Source organism: Octopus bimaculoides, chromosome 3 (genome assembly GCF_046866305.1).
Source record: "Octopus bimaculoides isolate indiv1 chromosome 3, ASM4686630v1, whole genome shotgun sequence".
NCBI classification, from domain to species: Eukaryota; Metazoa; Mollusca; class Cephalopoda; order Octopoda; family Octopodidae; genus Octopus; species Octopus bimaculoides.
In genome coordinates this window covers 164,929,432-164,949,297 of record NC_142930.1, presented here as the reverse complement: position 1 = coordinate 164,949,297, position 19,866 = coordinate 164,929,432, and the positions used below count along the sequence as shown (strand labels likewise).

Genomic DNA, 19,866 nt, shown 5'->3' with positions numbered 1-19,866 from the left:
GTTAGTTTGTTTACATTCCCATAACTTAGAGGTTTGGCAAAAAGTGATCAATATAATTAGTACATTATCATCATCATCATCGTTTAACGTCCGCTTTCCATGCTGGCATGGGTTGGATGGTTTGACTGAGGACTGGCAAGCCAGAAGGCTGCACCAGGCTCCAATCTGATCTGGCAAGGTTTTTACAGCTGGATGCCCTTCCTAACACCAACCACTCCAAGAGTGTAGTGGGTACTTTTTGCATGCTACCGGCATGGGAGACAGTCAGGTGGTACTGGCATTGACCATGCTCAAATGGTGCTTTTTACGTGCCACCAGCACGGGAGCCAGTCAGGCGGCACTGGCAACGACCACCAATCTCAAAAATAAATAGAGCGGTCAGGGCTGATTTGATTGACTAAACCCATGAAGTCTGTGTTCCAGCATGGTCGCAGTCCAATGACTAAAACAAGCAAAAGAATAAGAGATTAAAGAATATGGCATGAAGATATATTTTCCCCCTAAAATACTCACCTGCCATTGATAACGCCATCAGGGTTGATCATTGGAATTATCTTGAAGATGTGATTCTTCAATAGTTTCAGAGCACTTGGTCTGTTGCTAAGAAGGAAGTCAATAATACCTGAAAAATATAATAATGGATTCCATGTTACATATTCTTTTCTACTCTAGGCACAAGGCCTAAAATTTTTGAGGAGGGATCGGTTGATTAGATCGACCCCACTACGCAATTGGTACTTAATTTATTGACCCTGAAAGGATGAAAGGCAAATTCAACCTCAGTGGAATTTGAACTCAGAACGTAAAGACAAATACTGCTAAGCATTTCACCCGGCATGCTAACAATTCTGCCAGCTCGCTGCCTTACATGTTACATGTTGAAGAAACAGATCTGTTTCTGCGGCTATGAGGTCAATGTATTTCTGATCACGAGGTCAAAGTACTTGTGGTCAAAAGGACATTGTATGTGTGGTCATGGGGGGAGGAGGGGGAAGAGGAATCGATTACATTCCCCCCCCACCGCACTTGACTGGTACATAATTTTATTGACCCTGAATGGACGAAAGGCAAAGTTGGTATTGCTAAGATTTGAACTCAGAACATAAGGATCCAGCAGGTATGCTGTCAAGCATTTTGTCCAATGCACTAAGAAATTTGCTTGATGATAATAATAATAATAACAATAATAACAATGATGATGACAATGATGATGATGATTCTTTCAACAATAGGCAAAAGGCTTGAAATTTTGTGCAGAAGGTCAAGTTGATGGCATCACTCCCAGTGCTCAAGTGGGACTTAGGTTATCAACCCCAAATGGATGGTACTTATTTTATCAACCCTGAAAGGATGAAAAGCAAAATAAACCTTGGCAGAATTTGAACTCAGAATGGGAAGATAGACAAAATGCCACTACACATTTTGTCCAGCATGCTAATGATTCTGCCAGCTTAATAGTAATAACAATCCTTTCTACTAAAGGCACAAGGTCTGAAGTTTTGGGGGAGGGGACTTGTCGATTACATTGACCCCCAGTGTTTTACTGGTAGCCAAGACATTACACCCTTTAAAACCTCCATGCTTCCTGAAATTCACCAACACTACACCTGATATCCCCACCCCCTCCATATGCATGCACACATGTATATCATGACTCATACTTTGTTTATCTTCCTGACTTTTGCACATAATTCTATGTACTGTACATGCACCTTTGATAAGTTGTAGACCCCAAAAGGGTGAAAGGCAAAATCTACCTCGGCAGAATTTGAACTCAGAATGTAAAGATGGACAAAATGCAGCAAAGTGTTTTGCCCAGTGTGCTAACTATTCTGCCAGTTCACCACTTTAAAAATAACAACGACCTTTTTGAATACAATGCTCAGGTAATCTACACAATTGAAAGATCTGAGGTATTCAAGAGAGGTAGGAAAAAAAGAAGTACTCACCTATCTCTCAACATTTATTGTTTCTTGGTGAAGAAGAAGAAGAAGAAGAAGAAGAAGAAGAAGAGCTTACCTTTCATCACCCAACTTGAGTTACTTTCACCTGGATGAACACGGGCCGATAGAAATACATAGCTTTTTTCTGTGGAAATAATTTAGAAATCAATAAATACAACAGGTTTACATGTGATTTCGATGTTACATTTGTTGACAGCATGTGAAATAACCTGGAAAAGGAAAACAAAACCCATGAGACAAAACTCCATCGCTGGGAAACTCAAAGTTTCCCGGTGACCCAATGGGTCATGGCTAGTCAAGTGCATATATCTACCTTTCAGTCTGCCTATCTGTCTACCTAACTACTTTCCTACCCACTTGCCATTTTGTTTCCCTTCCCACTCTTTTAATCCCCCCCCCACCACCACTCATTAAAAACACTGCTCAGTGTAGTCTCTAGACCTGCTTGAAATAGCAGCGAAATCTTCTTCACTCACACATGGTAAGGACACACATTAGATAATGTAGTCCTAGGTAGATAACAAAAAAAGAACAAAGTTATGACTGTTTGTTTCTTGAATCTGAGGGTGATGATATAGTTCTTTACTTTTTTGTGAATATAGTTCTATAAGGGGACTTTTAACATATGTCACCGGTGTCATTGGGATAAGGAAAAAATTATCAACAACACCGCTAATTGACACATTTGACACATTAATAAGTATAATAGCATAGCCTGGAAAAAACATGGATTACATGGAAAAATGCGAGCAAGAGAAATAATATCTTAAGATTATAAACCTGGAAAAGTACAGAAGTTTTTACACTTGGAAAAGTTCAGGACAAGTTGTTACATCTGGTAAAGTACAGAACAAGAAAATCTTTACTTAAAATATGGCAGCTAAGAATAAAATTTGAATATTAAAATTATTTAATTTCAATTTACAAAGTAACATTATAATTAAAAAGCTACCATCATTTTGTAAAAATATTGACACACTAGAATACTTAAAAAATAAGAGCCAATTATTTTTTATAACCTATTTTCAAATTTCTAATTATTAATTAATAATTAAAAAAGTGAATTTTTTTAAAGTGCAAAAAATATTTTGATTGAGTTATTTTTAATTTTTAATATAAGTAACAAATAGTAACAAATAGAAGTAATAACATCTAATAAAATTTTTAGTTTTAATAAAAGCTAATATTTTCTAAATCTAAATATTTTATTTGAAATTTTATCCTTAAGCTGCAATATTTTAAGTAAAAATTTTCTTCTTCTGTATTTTACCAGATGTAATAATTTGTCCTGAACTTTTCCGAGTGTAAGAACTTGTCCTGTACTTTTCTAGGTTGATAATCTTAAGAATATTATTTCTCTTGCTTGCATTTTTCCATGTTATGTATATATATATATATATATATATATATATATATATTTAATCCAGATTCAAATGTGGCTGTAAGTAAATGTTAAATATGTATATTTACCATTAGATTGCATGTCAGAATCAGAACTATTCTCTTCTTCAAGACTTTTGCCACCTGTTATTGTCAAAATTGGTACAGAATTGCCACTTAAGGTCTCACAGAGTTCTTGGCACTTGAAATACACAAGATTACAGTTGTGCCTTTGTTCCCAGCTCTTCAAATGTGTCTGGTACCAGGGAATAAAATACAATTTATGAGAAAGTGAGAGATAGGAGAGAGAGGCAAAGAGAGAGAGAGAGAGAGAGAGAGAGAGAGAGAGAGTAACAGAACAATGTTTTGGGTGTTTCTATCCCACAAAAGAGAAATAAAATTGGAAAAAATTAAAATAATAATGAGCTTAATCTATATGATGCTTAAGTGTATTATATATCATGGAAAAAATGTAGACATATAAGTCATGAAAAGAAAGACAGCAACGAAAAGCTAGAAATATTTGGATGGTACATTGAACGTTAAGGTAGAATGCTAATGAGATAACTGGGAAACAAACTCAAATTATAGAATTAGTCAACATTATCATCATCATCTTTTCTACTAAAGGTACAAGGCCTGAAATTTGGGGGAAGGGGATAGTCGATTATATTGACCCCAGTGAGTAACTTTTACTTAATTTATCGACCCCGAAATGATGAAAGGCAAAGTTGACATTGGTGGAATTTGAACTCAGAACGTAGTTAATACTGTTAAGCATTTCGCCCGGCATGCAAACGATTCTGCCAGCTCGCTGCCTTCGTTATCATCATCATCATCACTACTACCACCATCATCATCATTTAATGTCCACTTTTCCATGCTGGCATGGGTTGGCTGATTCCAATCCGATTTGTCTTGGTTTCTATGGTTGGATGCCCTTCCTAACACCAATAACTTTACAATGTATGCTGAGTGCTTTTAACATGGCACTGGAATGAATGGTTTCACATGATGCCAGCACAAGGGCTAAACATTTGTTTACCCATCCATCTTCTCTTCCCACTATCCTTAAGATGGTCATGGTGGGGTAGAGTCCTCAGGTAATTCTTCCATAGAGTCCTACCAGAAACAAACGCCATTAGATTTTCCAGCTGGATTCTCAAGCACAACCAACTGAGACTATGGATATTACTCAACCATCTTGTTCTTGGTCACCTGCCACTTGGCATGGCTCGAAGAAGCCATCTTGTGATTCTTTCCTGTGACATTCTAATCACATGTCTGTAACACCAGAGTTGTATTCTCTCGATGAAGGGAAGTAGTGACTTGTTCTGGAGAGACTCCTTGTTATATGGACTGTTAGATATGTAATTCGTCTGACGTTCCGTGTGTCATGTGGTTCGTCTGAGTTCATTGTTTCATTGTTGTTGTCTTGTGGGACTGTCGTACTGCGAGTCACCCAAGGGAAACATAACAGAGTTTATTGGCGTCGCCGATAGGATACATGCTTACTTTACCGTAAAATTATTCATCGTAATAACAATGGCTGAAAAACAGACAGTAGAACTTATTAAATTGTTTAGGGAACAAATGGACAAGCAAATGCAACAACATCAGAGAGATATGGACGCTCTGTTAAAACTGTTTGGTGCTCGACAAGTTGAAGGCGATTCTAGTGGCTATTTTTCAGCTGCTTCAACAACAGTGTCGATTCCACCATTTACTGCATTTGATTCAGCGACAGAACTATGGCCTGATTACTGGTCAAGATTCCGTACGTTTGTGGCTGCTAATGCTGTACCTGAAAAACGCATGGCACAAGTGTTCCTGACCAATCAGACTGCTACTGTTTACAAACAACTTGCTAATCTGGCTACCCAACAAAATCCGCCTAAAGATATCAACAACTTGATAATGGACGAAATCGTTGACTTCATGAAGGAACAGTTCGACCCTAAACTTTTCATTGTGAGAGAGCGTTTCAAGTTTTGGAGTGATATGCAGCGGAAGCCAGGCAAAACTCTCCAGGAGCTGGCAGCACGTATACGCCAGGATGCAGCTACCTGTGATTTTCCAGCGATCACCAACCCACAGGATGAAGCTCTGAGACAGAGATTCATATGTTCGGTTAACAATGAAGCGGTTCTGAAGGCGCTTTTTAAGATAAAAGACTCAGAACTAGATTTTGCCCGTGCTGTCCAGGTTGCCATTGAGACTGAAGACGCAGCAAGGGTTGCAAAAGAAACTGTATACGGTTCCAAAACCAAGCAGGTGTACAAGGTCCAGCAGAACAGGAATAAGAGTCCTCAAAAGAAACATCAGCAGTCTTATTCCACAAACCAGGAGAAATGCTACCGATGTGGAAAGGCCCACAAAGCAACAGACTGTCCTTTCAGGGAAACCAAATGTCATTTTTGTGATAAAAAGGGTCATTTGCAAGCGGTGTGTAGGAAAAAACAACATCAGCAACGCAATGGCCATTCACAAACTCCCGTGAAAAGAATCACAAAAGCTGAGCTAGTCAAGGCGATCCTAGGTGAAGTTTCCCGAGACACTCACAGTTTAATTGTGCCAGTAACAATCCAGAACAGACTGTTCACAATGGAATTGGACACTGCTACTACAGGCAATTTTGTTTCCTTGTCAGTCTGGAAACAACTTGGAAGACCAAAGCTGCAAGATGTCAAGCATCGCTATGAATCTGCCAGCAAGCACAACCTGCCTGTTCTAGGAACTTTCATGGGCCAAACCAAGGATCCAACAACTGGTAAGCAGGATCTTATACCTTACATAGTCACCAAGATCTCTGATCTTAATTTGCTGGGTCGGAATGCTATCCAGACTCTGGGAATTTCCGTAGACACTGCTCTAGGTTTGAAAAGCATAGACAGCCAAGCTAAGAGGGAAGGTGCAGAAGGGATGTATCCAAAGACCTCAAATGAGCCCTATGTTTCCCTGCAGCAAGATTGTCACAACATGTGTGATGAATTTCCAGATCTTTTCAAGCAAGAATTGGGATGTCTCAAGAACTTTGAACTGGAAGTGAAGTTCAAATCGGACGCAACACCAGTCTTTCACAAGGCACGTCCTGTCCCATTTGCTCTTCGTGATGACCTGGCCAAAGGTTACGAAGAAGGCATCGCCAAGGGAATCTGGAAGCCTGTTCAATTCAATGAATACGGAACGCCAGTGGTACCGATTCGTAAAGCACACGCTTCAAGCAACCTGAAGCCCAAACTACGGATTTGTGGTGACTACTCTGTGGGAATTAATGACCAACTTGCTGATCACCGTCATCCAATGCCACTCCCTGCTGAACTGATGCAGAAACTCGGAGGTGGATTCGGATATACAAAGATAGACCTTGCTGATGCCTATAATCAGATCAAGCTGGCTCCAGAAAGTCAACGCAGACTCGCACTCAGCACTCACCGTGGAGTACTCCTGCAACAACGACTCCCTTTCGGAATCAAGTCAGCACCTGGTTACTTTCAGGAGATCATGGAAAACCTGACCCATGATCTACCTGGAGTGGCCGTCTTCCAGGATGACATGCTCGTCAGTGGGAAAGATGCAAACAGTCACTTAAACAACCTAAAGTGTCTGCTCACACGTCTAAGCGACAATGGACTCAGATGTCGCCGTGAAAAGTGCCAGTTTGCACTACCCAGTGTAGAATACCTTGGACACATTTTGTCGACTGAAGGGATCACTAAGGGATCCAAAGTCGAAGCAGTCTTAAAGAACGAATCAAGCTTGAAATCTTTCCTAGGTTCAGTTCAGTTTTATGGAAAGTTTATCCCAAACCTAGCCAGTATAGCAGAGCCACTCTATTGCCTTACAAAAAAGTCAACTATTTGGAAGTGGGGAGATGAGGAACAGTCAGTTTTTGATCACTTGAAAAATGTACTTTCATCAAGTCAAGTTCTGATACACTTCGATCCAAACAAAACTTTGGGACTGGCTTGCGACGCATCAAACGTTGGTATTGGAGCAGTCCTGTTTCACCGCTATCCTGATGGAAGCGAGCGCCCAATAGCCAATATGTCCAAGACTCTTACTTCTGCACAGCGTAACTACAGTCAAATTCAAAAGGAAGCCCTAGCTATCATATTTGGCTTGCAGAAGTTTTACCAATATTTGTACAGTCGTAAATTCATACTCGTGACTGACCACAAGCCACTGACATCACTATTCAGTCCGCGGAAAGGGACGCCACTTCTAGCTGCTAACAGACTAGCACGATGGGCCCTGCGGCTGAACCAGTTTGACTACACCATTGAATATCGGAAATCAGCAGATCATGGCAATGCTGATGCGCTCAGTCGCTTGCCATTCGGTGATGACAACGACTTTGACAGAAAGGAAAATGGTGAAGACATAGACATGGTGTGTGCCATCAAAGCTCTTAGTATTCAAGTCCAACCTGTGGATGCTAATCTCCTCCGTCAAGAGTCAGGGAAAGATCCAGTGATATCTACAGTGATGCGCTACGTCCGTGAAGGCTGGCCACCAAAGAACATGGAGATCAATGACGAAGTCAACAAGTTCCGTAAGTTATCAAACTCACTTAGTATCTGTCATGGATGCCTTATACATGGATCTAGAGTTGTGATTCCACATAGCTTGCAGCCAAAGATCCTCAATCTTCTGCATCTCGAACACTTTGGCATGGAACGCATGAAACAGCTAGCAAGAACTGCTGTATATTGGCCTGGTATCGATGCTGCTATAGAGATAGCCAGTCGATGATGTGATTCGTGTAACGAACATCAAAGGCAGCCATCTAAGCTTCCAGTTCACCCATGGATGTTACCAGAAAAGCCGTGGAGCCGCTTACATCTGGACCATGCAATAAATTTTATGGGTAGAGATTGGCTGGTGATCACAGATGCTTATTCCAAGTACCCATGCATTCATCCTACTTCCTCCACGTCCTCCAAAGCCACTTTAAATCTGCTTGAGGAAGACTTTGCGCACTTCGGATTTCCTCACACACTGGTCACCGATAATGCACCAACTTTTACGTCTGAGGAGTTCCAGAGCTGGTGCAAAGAACGCGGGATCACACACCTGACAGGGGCACCTTACCACCCAGCTACCAACGGAGCAGCGGAACGTTTGGTGCAGACCTTCAAACAAGCTCTGAGGAAGTCTTCTCTTCTGCCAACACGAGCACTTCAAGAATTCTTGATGCAGTACCGGAGAACACCAACATCCTGTGGATTCTCTCCAAGTGAACTTTTGAATAACCGGCAGATACGAACAAGGATTGATTCTCTGCTGCCATCGCCAACACACATTGCTCAAGGCAAACAGTCTAAGGAAGCACATAAGTCTCAGGTGACTCCAAGCTCGGCTGATGTCGCTAAAGTTACCAGGCAGTACAAGGCCGGAGATCCTGTGTATGCACTCTACTATGGACCTCGCCGAGACAAAGATCCCCGATGGGTACCAGCAATCATTAAGAAGTCATTGGGTACTCGCTGCTTTAACGTGAAGGTCATACCTCATGGCCCGATGTAGAGACGACACTGGGAACAGCTGCGACCGCGGTACACAACTGAGGAAGACAATGAACCTGGTGATGCAGAAAACACTGTATTTGAATTTGCAACAGATCACCCGATGGAGATCTCGGAAACTGTGCCACTAACACAAAGACAAACCAGACCCAAGACCATGTTACCCGTTCCAGAGTATGGACCAGACAACCCAAGACGGTCCAAGAGAACCCGTAAAACCCAAGAGAGACTTTGCTGTTGATACTTCTTGTGTAGCATCAATTTCAGTGGGGAGGTGTTATATGGACTGTTAGATATGTAATTCGTCTGACGTTCCGTGTGTCATGTGGTTCGTCTGAGTTCATTGTTTCATTGTTGTTGTCTTGTGGGACTGTCATAGTAAAATGTCATTGATATATATATGGCGGACATGACTTTTGTTTATTCATAACGAACATTGGGTGAGTGCGTTCTTTGTATGTAATTGAACAATAGATGTAATAATTAAATTGTATAACTCGTTGTGTTATCTCTGCGAGTCACCCGAGGGAAACATAACACTCCTTGATCTCTGGGCTGTGCACTCGGTTGAGTAATGTTATTCTAGAGACCCTTTAGAGAAATTCTGATTTTGGTCACTTGTATTTGATATTATACTCTTTCACTCATTACCTCACATTCATGACCAATGACTTTTTTTACCAACTCTTAGACATAAATGATGGGCTTCTCTCAGTTTCCATCAACCAAATCCACTCACAAGGTTTTGGTCAACTTGGGGCTAAAGTAGAAAACAGTCACTCAAGGTTCCACAGAGTGAGATAGAATCCAGAGTCACGTGGTTAAACAACAAACTTCTTAACCCTATAGCTATACCTGTTCCCACAACCATATTTGTGTCTCCTAAAATATCTTTGGTAATTAATGACCAATAAAGCAACTTAGCTACTAAAATATATATGTTAAAAAAATGTTTTTGACAGGAGTACAATGTAACCCAAATAATAAAATGTGGGCCAACAACACTTTTTTTTCTTTTGTGGTTTTAGCATACTTTTGAGCCAGTGAGATGGAACAGTGAATAAAAAACAAAATGACTGAAAATATGTCTTCAAAGATTTAGATTATTGGTTCTCAACTGGGATCCAGAGAAGATTTTGTTGTTAAAATTTGTGCACCATAATAAATTGCTTATATTTCTACAAGATACAAAATAGTTAACCCATTCACGCCGATCGTCTATTTCAACTGACCCTTAATTTATAAGGGTATAAAAGAAATACTTGATACAAATTGTGATTTGAGTATGATCTGTATCAAAGAATGAAACATAACACATATGCAGTCTGTATCAAACGGATTTCAATAGAAATTTTTTCAGTTGTTATCTAGTCAAAATTATAATATCTGTGAATTTTCAGGCAATTTCATTCACTAGAAAAATTTCGGCACAAATGGGTTAAAAACTAAAGAAAAATTTTGGCATGAATGTGTTAAATAAGTTTTATACAGTTCACAAAAATATTTGATTATAAAAATAGGATTTTTTAAACATCAAATGAGTATGAGGGTCCACCCAAGTAAAAATAGGAACCAAAGGGTCAACAGGTTGGAAACACTGATTTAGATGATGCAGAATAGAAAATCCAATTAACATACCCTGAGGGTGGAATAGGTGTATGGAAAATGGTATGCCAGGTAACATATGTCATCTGAGTGTCGGAATGTGATCTGGAAACTTGCAGTGAAGTAAGATCGGTTTTGGCTGCGCATGTAACAGTTTTTGTAGTAGCAAATATGTCTTCCGGTCCTAAACCAATATGGCCGACCAGCAATGGCTTCCTTAACAGAAAACATCACTGGCTTCATACCTGCAATGTTTGATAAACAAATTACATACATACATACATACATATATTTATGATGGCTGTCCACTCATGACCAAGGAAGACCGACACTGACCATTGCCCATGCAAAAAGCCAGCAACACCTGTGCATAATGCTATTGCACACCTGTGATCGGCATCACCTGGGTTCACACCTGCAACTTCCATGCTTGCCACAACACCCTTCTTCTCAATCAGGCATTGGAAAGTCACTTTGCCAGCAATTGTGTCACCTAAAATTTTAGGTCCAATAAGGCTTGCACAACACTTGACACACCCTCTCCACTCTAATGGCCTGATCCAGAGACAAGCCAGGGCAAGGTATTCAGTGCCACACACACGTTCATCATCATCATTTAACATCAGTTGTCCATGCTGGCATGGGTTGGACAGTTTGACCAGGGTTGGATTCCCATCCTAATGCCAACCACTTCAAGAGTGTAATGGGTACTTACATGTGCCACCGGCATGGGTGCCATTAGTGTGACACCAGTATCTGTTATGACTGCAATTTTACTTGGCTTGATGGGTCTTCTTCTCATACATGATGAAATGCCAAAGATCTCGGTCATTCATCATTGCCTCTATGAGGCCAAGCACTCAAAAGGTGCTTTCATGAGCCACTGGAATGTGCCACTTTGCCTCCGTGAGGTCTAACACTCAAAAGGTGCTTTTTACGTGCCAGTTACATGACACCAGCATCGACCATGACTACAATTTTACTTGGCTTCTTAGGTCTTCCCAAGCACAGCATATCACCAAAGGTCTTGGTCTCCTGTCATTGCCTCCGTGATGCCCAACGTTCAAAGATTATACTTCACCACCTCATCCCATGTCTTCCTGGGTTTGCCTCTACCACAGATTCCCTCCACAGTTAGAGATTGGCACTTCTTTACACAGCTGTCCTCCTCCATACACATCACATGACCATACCAGTGCAGTCGTCTCTCTTGCATACCACATCTGATGCCTCTTATGCCCAGCTTTTCATATACAAAAATTATTTATAAAATATAACCATCATACATAGATTGCTGAAAGTAAATTAATACAACCTATAATGTTTGTAGAACACATCACAAACTCTACTTAACATCTTCCTAGTTTTAAGATCAATAAAATAACAATATTTCATTTTTCATATTTGATGTGAAATCACATGTTGAAACAGGTGTTGGACGTTACAAAAGTCATATTGCTAATATAAGCACATTGGCAATCCCATTCATTTTTAAAACAATAAAACAATAAAATATTTAGTAAAATATCCTCATCACAATTAAATTGGGGTTTGGAACATAAATTAACATGGAATTTTGATGTAAGGTTTTAATTTAGTATTACTTTCAAGTAGGTTGTTGGGGGTTAAAAATTAGGTGGGGTCTGAGGTGGAATGGTATCGAGAAAGTCAAAGAAAGATTTAGTAAGCATGAAATCTCACCCGAATTGAATTGACTGTTGAACTTTTCACAATTGATAATGTTGAATTTGTATGGAATTCCTGATTTCATGTTACTAACTTCAAAGTAAAACCATTGATGATGATTATTAGCATTGATGTCAGAATTCAAAAGAAGATCGTATTCATATTCTCTCACCTGAAAAATATTTTGCTCATCTCTTAAGAATTTGCAATTTAAAGAAAGAACTTATGGAACATGGTACTGATAAGCTTTTGTCAAACCAAAAAAAAAAAAAGGGTTCCATTTCATCCAAATTTTCTTTTATATTATGGATAAGACAATTTCTTGTTTGCTTGCATCATTTTTTTCCCAGCAGACATTCAAACTGAACATCGTTCACATCAATTTTACTAGTTTGGAAGAAGCTTGCAAAAGTTACCAGCAGTTTCTCTTCGTTTGGATAACTTACACAGATGGCACAAACATGCGGAAAAGCTATTCAAATGAAGAACGGTAGAAACAGCTGGATGCAGGAAATGACCAATGTGCAATCTGCCCAGTTGATGTTATAAAATGCTAATAAGTGAGAACTTTGATATTGAGACAGACCGGCTTCTTATTCTGTATGAAGTCTACAAATAAATATATACAGGTGCAGGCAGAGCTGTGTGGTAAGTAGTTTGCTTCCCAACCACATGGTTCTGGGTTCAGTCCCACTGTGTGGCACCTTGGGCAAGTGTCTTCTACTATAGCCTCGGGCCGACCAAAGCCTTGTGAGTGGATTTGGTAAACGGAAACTGGAAGAAGCCTATCGTATATTTATATCAATGTTCTGCGCCGTGAGGACCAAAGACTCGAGGTATTTCGTGTTGCAAGACAGTGTAGGAGAGAGAATAGTGATGTCGTAAGAGAGAAATGTGTTCGCATGGATGATGGTACGCTTGCACTAAATGAGGCTGCAAAGAAAGAGGTCTGGAGATGCCACTACGATAGATTGCTTAATAAAGAGAATGAATGGGAGAAAGAGAGCCTGCTGAATGTCGACCCAACAGAGGGACCAGCTATCCGAGTTGACAGTACCAGGGTAGATAAAGCAATTAAGAGTATGAAGACCGGGAAAGCCCCCGGCCCATCAGGAATCACTGCAGAGATGCTCAAAATATCTGGCAGTGTTGGCTACAGCCTAGTCACCCATATTACGAACTAGGTGATACACGAAGGAGTCATACCTAATGACTGGTGTAGCAGCACCATAGTCAACTGCTACGAAGGTAAAGGTGACGCTTTAGATACAAATAATTACAGAGGCATCAAGCTGTTAGATCAGGTTATGAAAGTTACGGAGAGGGTCATAGCCCAACTAATTAGGGAGCGAATCAATTTAGATGAGATGCAGTTTGGGTTCATGCCAGGTAAAAGCACCACTGATGCCATATTTCTAGTGAGACAGCTGCAGGAGAAATACCTAGCTAAGGATAAACCTCTGTACCTGGCCTTCGTTGACATGGAAAAAGCCTTTGACAGGGTCCCCCGATCCCTTATCTGGTGGTCAATGAGGAAACTTAGGATAGAAGAATGGTTAGTGAGAGCTGTGCGAGCCATGTACAGAGATGCTGCCAGTAAGGTGAGGGTTGGAAATGAGTACAGTAATGAATTCCAGGTAGAGGTAGGGGTCCACCAAGGTTCCGTCCTCAGCCCCCTCCTATTTATCATAGTCCTCCAGGTGATCATAGATGAATTCAAGACAGGTTGCCCCTGGGAGCTCCTCTATGCTGATGACCTTGCACTAATTGCGCAGTCACTATCAGAACTAGAGGACTAGAATCGAAGGGCCTTAGAGTCAACCTAGCAAAAACCAAAATCCTAATAAGTAGGAAGGTAGATAAAACACAAACCCCTTCAGGTAGATGGCCCTGCTCAGTATGTAGAAAAGGAGTAGGTAGTAACTCTATAAGATGTACCCGGTGCAAGCTATGGACACATAAGAGGTGCAGCAATATCAAAGGCAGATTAACTAGGAAGTTAGTTTTTGTATGTGGCAGATGTTCAGGTGCAATAAACACTGTAAACAAACAGGAAACAACTTCTATCTCATTCCAGGGAGAAAAACTAGAGGTAGTCGATAGCTTCCGCTATCTGGGTGACCAAGTTAGTAGTGGGGGTGGGTACGCTGAAAGTGTAGCTGCTAGAATAAGAATAGCCTGGGCAAAGTTTAGAGAGCTCTTACCCCTGCTGGCGACAAAGGGACTCTCACTCAGAGTAAAAGGCAGACTGTATGACGCATGTGTACGAACAGCCATGCTACATAGCAGTGAAACATGGGCTGTGACTGCTGAGGACATGCGTAAGCTCGCAAGGAATGAAGCCAGTATGCTCCGCTGGATGTGTAATGTCAGTGTGCATACCCGTCAGAGTGTAAGTATCTTGAGAGAAAAGCTGAACATAAGAAGCATCAGTTGTGGTGTGCAAGAGAGACGATTGCGCTGGTATGGACATGTGGTGAGAATGGATGAGGATAGCTGCGTGAAAAAGTGCCACACCCTAACAGTTGAGGGAACCCGTGGAAGAGGTAGGCCCAGGAAGACCTGGGCTGAGGTGGTGAGGCAAGACCTTCGAACATTGGGCCTCTCCGAGGCGATGACTACTGACCGAGACCTTTGGAAATGTGCTGTGCGTGAGAAGACCCGGCAAGCCAAGTGAGATCGTTGCCAGTGCCCCTGGACTGGCTCTTGTGCGGTTGGCACATAAAAGACACCATTTCGAGCGTGGCCGTTGCCAGTACTGCCTGACTGGCCCTCGTGCAGGTGACACGTAAAAGCACCCACTACACTCTCGGAGTGGTTGGCGTTAGGAAGGGCATCCAGCTGTAGAAACTCTGCCAAATTAGATTGGAGCCTGGTGTTGCCATCCGGTTTCACCAGTCCTCAGTCAAATCGTCCAACCCATGCTAGCATGGAAAGCGGACGTTAAACGATGATGATGATGATGATGATGATGATGTGTGTGTGTGTGTGTGTGTGTGTCTGTGTTTGTCCCCACCAACATCACTTGACAACCGATGCTGGTTTGTTTACATCCCCATAACTTAATGGTTTGGCAAAAGAGACAGATAGAATAAGTACTAGGCTTACAAGGAATAAGTCCTGGGGTCGATTTACTCGACTAAAGACAGTGCTCCAGCATGGCCGCAGTCAAATGACTGAAACAAGTAAAAGAGGTGCAGGCGGAGCTGTGCATTAAGAAACTTGCTTCCCAACCGCATGGTTTCCAGGTTCAATCCCACTGCATGGCACCTTGGGTAAGTGTCTTCTACTATAGCACCAGACTGACCAAAGCATTGAGAGTGAATTTGGTTGATGGAAACTGAAAGAAGCCTGTTGTATATATGTGGTGGTGGTGGTGGTGGTGGTGGTATGTCTTTATACAAGTGTTTGTCCCCCACCATTGCTGGCAAAAGAGACTGCTAGGATGAGTACCAAGATTAACAAAGAAAATGTCCTGGTGTCAATTTGTTCAACTAAATCTTTTCAAGGTGGTACCCCAGCATGGCCACAATCCAAGGACTGTAACAAGACAAAACATGTAACCCTTGCTTCTGCCATGTTGTTTGCTTACCTGAATAGCCTTTCGGAGGTTACCACTTTCAAACTGAGAGGAGAATCTCAGACAGGTTTTGTTGATTTTATTTGTAGGAACACTAAAATACATGAAGGAAAAAAGAAAAAAAGACATCAATGAAAGGCTTGCTTTTTTTTTTGTTTTTGTAAAGCAGAAGAAAAGAGGAGAAATTATATTTTTTAAGAAATTAAATTCAGATTTTCCTCGACTATAGAGTAAGGGAAAAATAATGCCACAACATAATATATGACTGTGGCCATAAGGGGGCACTGTCTACAGAGACCCCCCCAGTATCTGACTGGTATTCTGGTATTGGCTTCACTAAGCTCCAAAGAATGAAAGGTAAAGTCAAAATTTATTCTTTAATGTTGGATTGTGGGAAATCTGAGGTAGTTAAAAGGGTTTCTTCTTCTCCTCCTCCTCTGCCACCTTTGTCATCATACCCCTTGTTTCAACATCCACATTTCCATGCTCACATGGGTAAAACAAAAGTTGTTGAGGCAGAGTTTTCCCCTCTACAGATGGATGCTCTTCCTGCTGCCACCTTTCACCCATTTCCATGTGGGAAAGAGGGAGAGAGAAAGAGAGAGAGGATAGGAGAAAGAGAGTAAGAAAGAGTACACGACTAATATTCTACCTAATGCAGTCAATTTGGTATTGCTGCTATTGTTATTGTAAAAAAGACATTATTGCCTTACCTCTGAAGCATTTCTATGTCATCATTCTGTAAGTAACTCCAACAGGAAGGTCTACCAACATTTTGGTCCAGAGCAATTTTTTGGTCAATATCAAATGCCGTTAGATTAATTAATTTCTCACTGTAGAGCTGTCGGTCAATATCATCCAAAAGGTTTAACCTTAAATTAAAGAAATAATTAATGATTAATTAATGCTTTAATGCATTTACAACTAAAAACTCTGGACAAAAATCAACATAAGGAGTAGATTTGCAGAATTGAGCGTGATCGTTACCAGCGTCGCCTTACTGGCACTTGTGCCAGTGGCACGTGAAAAGACATTCGAGCGAGATTGTTACCAGTGCTGCTGGACTGGCTCCTGTGCAGGTGGCACGTAAAATACACCATTTTGAGCGTGGCCGTTGCCAGTACCACCTGACTGGCCTTCATGCCAGTGGCACATAGAAGCACCCACTACACTCTCGGAGTGGTTGGCATTAGGAAGGGCATCCAGCTGTAGAAATCTTACCAGATCAGATTGGAGCCTGGTGTAGCCATCTGGTTCGCCAGTCGTCAGTCAAATCGTCCAACCCATGCTAGCATGGAAAGTGGACGTTAAACGATGATGATGACGATAATGATGATGATGAAGAGTGTTTATAAAATGAGTTGTGGAATTTAGTTAGAGATGTTTATGTTCAGAGTTCAAACCACATCAAGGTTGATTTTATTATCATTATTATTATTATTCAGGTCACTGCCTGGAATCGAACTCGGAATCTTGGAGTTAGTAGCCTGTGCTCTTAACCACTATGCCATATGTCCGTGGGCTTCATTTCAGCTGATGTACTCTCCAGCCTTCATCAGGTGTCCTGGGGGAATTTCGAACCTGAGTTCTCATTCCTAAGGTATTTTTCTGATATTATTATTATTATTATTATTATTATTATTATTATTATTATTATTATTATTCAGGTCACTGCCTGGAATCGAACTCAGAATCTTGGGGTTAGTAGCCCGTACTCTTAACCACTACACCATATGCCCACGGGTATATGGCATAGTGGCTGATTTTGTTTTACATATCCCTAGGCCAATAGAACAAAGTACCAGTCTATTATAAGAGGCTGATTTCATTGATTGATAGTGGTGCCTTGCAGGATTCTTCAAGAAAGAAACTATGGCTAATAATCCCAAACGAAGATTATCAGGGCTATTTGCTCCTTAATTCTTTGTCTGTATTGTGCATCTCATGTGATGCAGACTTATTTCCCTGTTGTGCATGCAGCATATACGATATACATTCACAATTTTTTCTATCAACTATCAGAGTAACTTGGGACTAACGAAATGAAGGTTTCATATTCATGCTGATGTCACATTGAAAAGTGTGTGTGTGTGTGTGTGTGTGTGTGTGTGTGGTGGGGCTACACTAGAGAGGGTAATGGTGGCTTTATGCAAGATGGGATGAGATGTTAAAATGAGAAGAGGCCAAAACAGGTTTCTTGCTGTAGAGGGTAACAGTAATTCACCATCATCATTATTTAACATCTGTTGTCCATGCTGGCATGGGTTGGACGGTTTGACCAGAGCTGGTAAGCTAGAAGGCTGCACCAGACTCCAGTTTGATTTGACATGGTTTGCTACAACTGGATGCCCTTCCTAATGCCAACCACTCCAAGAGTGTTGAAGCATATTCTGTTGTGTCTGGGGAGAGTCATTCTCTTTTGGTGCCTTATTATTTAACACACTCACTGGTAAAATTTCCACTTATTTCTTTTTTTATTTTCCTAAAATTTTCATTGCCTCTTGCAACCTTTTCAATAGTCGTTGACTCTATAAGGCACCAAAAGAAAATGACTCTCCCCAGACACAACAGAATATGCTTCAACACATGAACTCACATAAAGAATCTTGCAAACCAAATCCAAAAACGAGATTGCTATATTTTTTTACTTAAAAGATTTCTTTGTTCACTCTAAATGTATGGCTGTGTGCACACACACACACGTGTATATGTATGCTTGTGCATGTGTGTGTACGAGTGTTAGTGTGTCTGTCTGTCTGTCTGTCTGCCTTGAACAGTAAAACAAACAAAAACAAAAACATTCATGTACGACTAATCCCTACCTTGAAATTAAGCTCTTCACAGTGTTTAGAGGTTCTGGATGAGGAACTGAGCATGCTCCAACGTAGTCAGGATAAGGAACTTTCTCAAAATGGTAAACACTTCTGGTCCTCCTGGCAAGGGACAGATATAACTCAGAATCATGGATGTTGCTGCCGAAATCTCTATAAACTCTGGAAGTCTCAGAGTCGACAATATCAGTGTTTACATTGGTCATTAAGAGAGACATGGCTGACCGATTGAGAATGTCACTGAAGCTTCTGTCATAGGAACGGAATAACTTACAACTGTTACTCCTTCTTGCTTTCACCGAAGACCTACTAGCGTCTCTTCGACGCATGGAACTCTTTCGAAAACCACCATGAGGTGCATTGTTAATGTTTGTGTTGGCCTGTGTAACATTTGTTGGAGAAGAACTGCTTGTGGCAGAATTCGTAGTGTCATCGCTGCCCTGGGGAAGCTTCGATTCAGTAATAACTTTGGCCTGGGGCTTTTCTTGAAAGTCGGTAGATTTTTTCATGAATGCTAGTTCTTTATCTGATAGTTGATTGCTTTGTTCTGGGCTTTCATTTATCAAACAAGATATCAAAACCTGGAAATAAACAAAAAGAAACAATATATATATATATATGGGCAGAGGTGTGGCTGTGTGCTAAGAAGTCTGCTTCCCAATCACATGGTTCTGGGTTCAGTCTTTGGGCAAGTGTCCTCTACTATACCCTCAGACCAACCAAAGCCTTGTGAATGGATTTGGTAAATAGAAACCGAAAGAAGCTTGTTGTATATATGGTCTCTCTCTCTCTCTCTCTCACTATATATATATATATATATATATATATATATATATATATATATATGTTTCCAAGTAAGGTAATATTCCTCCATGACCAGACTTTGTATAATGGTGACATTTTTTTAAGTTTAAAAAAATGTCACCATTATACAGCATTATCCTGTGATGTCAAAACAAGGAGACAGCAGATGTAGAATGACACTCTAGATCTGGAATTGTACAACAGAAATGGCACCAATGGTGACAATAAAAGATCAAATCTAATTTGAAATGTTTTCTTCAGCTTAAATAAAAAGAAATTTCACACTGCAATATGATCTTACCCTGTCTTCTTCATTGATTTCTTCAAAGAACCTTGCATATGATTCCTGCAAGTCTTTTACACTTCTTTGCTTTAGGAGAGAATCAGAGATGTGTTTCTTCTTACTGAAAGTCTGTGGAGAAGAAAAACATTAAGAAATTCCTGAGAGTTAAGAATTTTTTCTAACAGAATTTGCTAATTGTTATTTT

The 19,866-nt window shown here is 40.7% G+C and overlaps 1 protein-coding gene across 6 annotated transcripts in view; it reads right to left on the bottom strand.

Annotated features, from left to right (window-relative positions):
• Positions 1-19,866, bottom strand: part of LOC106879756 (cytosolic carboxypeptidase 1) — a 68,620-nt gene that overhangs the window by 9,752 nt on the left and 39,002 nt on the right. For all 6 annotated transcript variants that reach the window (XM_089349964.1, XM_089349965.1, XM_089349969.1 and 3 more), the window contains 9 exons: positions 19,680-19,790; positions 18,566-19,155; positions 16,457-16,615; positions 15,756-15,837; positions 12,179-12,335; positions 10,511-10,722; positions 3,435-3,600; positions 2,020-2,088; positions 514-622 (listed from right to left, as the gene is read on the bottom strand). In XM_089349964.1, the coding sequence (XP_089206090.1) occupies positions 514-622; positions 2,020-2,088; positions 3,435-3,600; positions 10,511-10,722; positions 12,179-12,335; positions 15,756-15,837; positions 16,457-16,615; positions 18,566-19,155; positions 19,680-19,790 (1,655 nt within the window). The remainder of the gene's footprint in view (positions 1-513; positions 623-2,019; positions 2,089-3,434; positions 3,601-10,510; positions 10,723-12,178; positions 12,336-15,755; positions 15,838-16,456; positions 16,616-18,565; positions 19,156-19,679; positions 19,791-19,866) is intronic.